Genomic DNA, 5,728 nt, shown 5'->3' with positions numbered 1-5,728 from the left:
CCCACTCTGTGTCCGCAAGTTAACAGGTCGCTATAAGCTAATGGTCCTGCATCAGCACACTACATTTGTTGCGTCACCATGGTGACGTGGGCTAACCCATCCCCACATCATCCACTTGCCATATACTCCCTCCGTTTCTAAATATAAGTCTTTGTATAGATTACATTATGGACTACATACGGAGCAAAATGAATGAATCTACACTTTAAAATGCATCTGCATACATTCGTATGTTGTCCATAATGAAATTTCTACAAAGACTTATATTTAGGAACGGAGGGAGTATATACCAAAATGGAAAATTGCACGGTACCGTTAGGTTTGGACACATCCTTGATCGTTCCTCTCTGCTTCTAGATTAGTGCTATTTTTTTTTGTATTAGATGCCCATTTTTAGCTCGGTACAAATAGAGAAGGGTCCACACCTGCAGCTTGTTGTTTCAGGTAAGAGAGTGAGAAGGAGAGAAGCGCTGCATGCATGCACAGATATTCCCTCTCCATCTAAAGACTTACATTTATTTTTCTTATATATCATTCTGGATGGTTCATAACTTTTTAAACAAAAAATCGTTTTTCAAACTTTTTACATATCTCAATTCATGGCGAATAGCCGACCTTGAATATATTTTGAAAAAGTATAAAATACCGATTTCAAACATTTCACATATTTTATGATTACATATTCCGCTCATTTCAAAAAGCAGATTTCATATAACATATTTCACTCATTTTGAAACAGATTTTACACATTTTAAAACAGATTTCACTCATTCATATAACACATTTCACTCATTACACTAAGTTCAAAAAAAGATTTCGTAATAACATATTCCACTCATTTCAAAAGATTCTCTAATAAAACATTTCACTCATTTCATCTAACATATTTCACTCATTTCAAAAAGTATTTTATAAGATATTCCAGTCGTTTCATAAAAGATTTCATAAATAACATATATCACACATTTTTAACCATATTTTATACATTCTAAAATAGACTTCGCTAATTTCATATAACATATTTTACTCATTTAAAAAATATTTTTAATAGCATATTCTACTCGTTCAATTTCTTTTCATAAATAAGATATTTTAGTACCCACATTTCACTTTTCACTGGCTTGTTTTAAAAAATAACATCCATTTCAATTGCAGATTAAAAAAATCATTTTACATTGGCTTGTTTCAAAAAATACATTTACAAGTAATCGGCTTCACAAGTTCACATTTCTTTTATTGAAAATGGTTTGCTTCACATATGAAATGTGTAACGTCAATTTTTTTAAACATGTTTGAAATGTATTCAAGATTGGTCTAGTTCTAAATGTCTTCGTGCCAGGAATCCAAATGTATAAATTATTTCACAAACGAACTTACATTTTTAAAATATGAGTGATTTAAATTTTCTAACATAAAATAAAGTATGTGGATTTATTTGGGTGGGAGAGATGTATGAGTAGTGTACGTCACTGACAGAAGTTGTACTCCCTCCATTCCACATTTTAGTGCGGCCGCGTTTCCCAAGATCCAAGTTTGGCCATAAATTTAACCAACTAGACCGACTGTGGCGGGAGCAAAAATTATACCACTGAATTCTATCGAGAGACAAATTCAATGGTATAATTTTTGCTCCCACCGCAATTGGTCTCGTTGGCTAAATATATGGTCAATGTTTTTTTTTTCGAAACGGATATGGTCAATGTTAGATCTTGGAAAGCGTGGACACACTACATTGTGGAACGGAGAAAGTGTTACGGGGCCATAAGACTGACAATTGATTTCACTAAATAGAAATACCAGAAACTGAGAAATCAATACAAAGAATACAGTACATGTGTGTGGGCCATAACTTGCACAAATGACAAAACTAAATGGTGGCAGACCGCCAGTAGCGTTACCGCGCAAAACGACTTTGGGCGGCCTATATATACCCGCTCCCCCTGCCAGCTGCAGAGCAACCCAAACGAGTCACCAGTCACCACAAGGAGTATTAATAGCATATTCTACTCGTTCAATTTCTTTTCATAGCTAAGATAGGTAGCTGCTGCAGAGTGAATAAGCTCACTGAGCTTTGGTAACTCAGGCATGGACGAGGTTTACGTCCAGGCGCTGGTGCTGGCGGCGGTGGCGGTGGCGCTCCTGCAGCTGCTGAAAGCGGCCCTGAACCCGATGACGGAGAGGCCGCCGCCAGGGCCATGGAAGCTGCCGGTGATCGGCAGCATGCACCACCTGGTGAATGTTCTACCGCACCGCAAGCTGCGGGACCTGGCCGACGCGCACGGCCCGCTGATGATGCTGCAGCTTGGGCAGACGCCGCTGGTCGTGGCTTCGTCCAAGGAGACGGCGCGGCTGGTGCTCAAGACTCACGACAGCAACTTCGCCACGCGGCCCAAGCTCCTCGCCGGCCAGATCGTCGGCTACGAGTGGGCCGACATCCTCTTCTCCCCATCTGACGACTACTGGCGCAAGCTCCGCCATCTCTGCACCGCCGAGATTCTCAGCCCCAAGCGTGTGCGCTCCTTCCGCCACATAAGGGAGGACGAGGTACAGTACATACTCCACGTCGCTACTTATTTTGGACTGGAGGTAAGGTAATACGGAGTACTACTATATTAGGCCTTCTTTGGTTCATAGGGTAAGAAAATGATAGGAATAGGAAAGTCATAGGAAATGAGATGACATGCATCTCAAATCCTATGAGTAGGAATAGGAAAGAAGATGCTCTTTGATTCACATCATAGGATTTTTTCCATTGAGTCTAGGCTAATTTTTATTTTTCTATGAAATGTGGAGGATAAGAAGAATTCCTTCAAAGGAATAGGATTCCATTCCTACAAACCAAAGGACTCTAAAGGAATTTTTCCTATAGAAATCCTATAGGCTAATTTTTATTTTCCTATGAAATGTGGAGGATAGGAAGAATTCCTTCAAAGGAATAGGATTCCATTACTACAAACCAAAGGGCTCTAAAAGAATTTTTCCTATAAAAATCCTATCCTATGAAATTCCTACAAAATTCCTCTAAACCAAAGGAGGCCTTAAAAGCGCTCAAAACTTTTACGCTAACATGACCAATCAATAGAACGTTGCAACAACAAAACAACAGAGGAATTGAACTTAATTACAACTTATTATGAATAGACGGCCACGTGAACAGAAGTCAAGTACGTAATACTAAAACAGCCACCTGAACAAAAGACAAATACCTACTTCCTCTGTTCGGAAATATTTGTCATCAAAATTGATAAAAGAAGATGTATCTAGACATATTTTAGTTCTAGATACATCTTTTTTTATCCATTTTGATGATAAGTATTTTCGAACGAAGGGAGTACAAGGCTACAACCTTATGAATGAAGAGATAGAAGAGCAAGAGGAGTTCTTGTATGTGAGATGTGTTAGTGTTTGGGAATTATTTCGATGAAAGATGAGATATACTCCCTCCGTGCGGAAAAGATTGTTCCTTAAATGGATGTATCTAGCATCAAATTAGTGCTAGATACACCCATTTGAGGAACAAGTTTGGGACAAGCTTTTTCGGACGGAGGGAGTACGTGTGAATATGAATGGAGTTTAACTAGATGGCTATGCACGCTGCGCATGCATGCACATGCAGGTGAGGATGCGGGTTGACCAGATCCGTCAGGCGGGGCCGTCGGCGCCGGTGAACCTGAGCGTGATGTTTCACAATGTGACCAACAGCATCGTTGCGCGGGCGGCGTTCGGGAAGAAACGGAAGAACGCGGCGGAGTTCCAGGCGGCCATCAAGTCCGGTGTGGGCCTGGCGAGCGGTTTCAACATCCCCGACCTCTTCCCGACGTGGACCACTGTGCTGGCCAAGCTCACCGGCATGAAGCGCAGCCTCCAGGACATCCACAAGACGGTAGACGCCATCCTGCAGGAGATCATCGACGAGAGGAAGGCCGCCCGCGTCGAGAAGATCAAGGCCGGCGCCGAGAACATGGACGAGAACCTCGTGGACGTGCTCATCAGCTTGCAGGAGAAAGGTGGCTTCGGGTTCCACCTGGACAACAGCAGGATGAAGGCCATCATCCTGGACATGTTCGGGGGCGGGACGGGAACATCAGCCTCGGCGATGGAGTGGGGGATGTCGGAGCTGATGCGGAACCCGCGGGTGATGAAGAAGCTGCAGGGCCAAATCCGGGAGGCGTTCAAGGGAAAGGCGGTGGTGACTGAGGCCGACCTGCAGGAGAGCAACCTGCAGTACCTGAAGATGGTGATCAAGGAGGCGCTCCGGCTGCACCCGCCGGCGCCGCTGCTGGTGCCCCGGGAGAGCATCGACCAATGCGAGCTGGAAGGGTACACGGTGCCGGCCAAGTCGCGCGTGATCATCAACGCGTGGGCCATCGGGCGCGACCCCAAGTACTGGGAAGCAGCCGAGGAGTTCTTGCCGGAGCGGTTCGAGGACAGCACGGTGGACTTCACCGGCAGCAGCTACGAGTTCCTCCCGTTCGGCGCCGGCCGCAGGATGTGCCCCGGCTTCAACTACGGGCTGGCCAGCATGGAGCTCGCCCTCGTCGGTCTCCTCTACCACTTCGACTGGTCGCTGCCCGAGGGCGTGGCCGAGGTCGACATGGAGGAGGCCCCGGGCCTCGGCGTGCGCCGCCTCACGCCGCTGATGCTCCTCGCCACACCCTTCGTCCCGGCCGCGATGGCGTAGCTATGTTTGTTTGCATGCGTCCGTGGATCCCTCCATGCGTATGCTATATCTGGCACCTACGTACCATATCCATGTACTTCCTTCCTAATTACATATAAAGTGTATTAAGTTAAGTCAAACATTATATATGTTTGACAAATTTGTAGCAAAATATGTAAAGAACTACACTACTAAATAAATAAATTGTGAAAATATATTTCATTACGAATCTAGTAATAATGATTTGGAATTCCAGACATTGATAATTTTCTTCATAAAATTGGTCAAAGTGAGAAGTTTGATATTTTATCTACTAGCAAAAAAGCTCCTCCGTGGTAATGGGAGAATAAAAAAATACCACATTGCCACTAACCCAATAGCCATGACCCAAGACATGACTAGGTCTTGCAAAGGCATCTCTTTGTCCGCATTAGATTATAAATCAGCTTTTTTTCGCATGCGAGGTTTTGCCGAGGCTTGAATCATGGTTATCGACGATTTCTTTCGTCTTCACTCTGGCTTTGTTGAGGTGTTCGCTTGCAATCTGGATCGATGTCGGTACGACGGAAAAATAGATCATGCACTATTGATTAAGGTTGCATCCTAAATGACATTTTGAAAATGGTTAATATGTAAAATAACATCATATTCAGAGTGTATATTTTTTAATCAAACTTCATATATAACATGTTAAAATTAGAGTTAGGATGTAAAAGATATGGATGTTTTAAGAAGAGTAGTATTTGCTCTAGATGGATTGGGGGTTAATTATCAGAAAAGGCAGGGGGTCTCCGCTAAAACATAAAAAATGATTTGTTTTCTCACTTAAAGATGTACTGCAGTTTTATTACCAGAAAAGGATAGGGGTTTTCTATAAAATGACAAAAACGATTTATTTTCTGCGTATTAAAGGTGGACCAGGGGTTAATTACTGTAAAATAAAGGGGGGTTTTCTGCAAAACTGCATGACGAATGGACAAAAGCATTAATCCCTTTATTAATATGTATACATAAAATTTGGACAAAGTTAGAGAAGTTAGAATCGTTGGATATTTCTACCGTAGTTGG

General features: G+C 42.9%; 1 protein-coding gene across 1 annotated transcript; it reads left to right on the top strand.

Moving 5' to 3' along the window:
• Window positions 1-1,970: 1,970 nt before the first annotated feature.
• On the top strand, window positions 1,971-4,885 carry LOC123064831 (premnaspirodiene oxygenase). The gene is made up of 2 exons (XM_044488233.1): window positions 1,971-2,544; window positions 3,617-4,885. The coding sequence occupies exons 1-2, from the start codon at window positions 2,086-2,088 to the stop codon at window positions 4,679-4,681; spliced, it is 1,524 nt and encodes a 507-aa protein (XP_044344168.1). The 5' UTR covers window positions 1,971-2,085; the 3' UTR covers window positions 4,682-4,885.
• Window positions 4,886-5,728: the final 843 nt, after the last annotated feature.

The sequence above is a fragment of the Triticum aestivum genome, chromosome 3B (genome assembly GCF_018294505.1).
Source record: "Triticum aestivum cultivar Chinese Spring chromosome 3B, IWGSC CS RefSeq v2.1, whole genome shotgun sequence".
NCBI lineage: Eukaryota > Viridiplantae > Streptophyta > Magnoliopsida > Poales > Poaceae > Triticum > Triticum aestivum.
This window is presented reverse-complemented; position numbering and strand designations above follow the sequence as displayed.

Excerpts from the sequence above, each read along its gene's own strand:
- LOC123064831 (XM_044488233.1), top strand. The coding sequence starts at position 2,086 with ATGGACGAGGTTTACGTCCAGGCGCTGGTGCTGGCGGCGGTGGCGGTG. Across the intron at positions 2,545-3,616 it reads GCCACATAAGGGAGGACGAG|GTGAGGATGCGGGTTGACCA; the intron begins GTACAGTACATA and ends ATGCACATGCAG.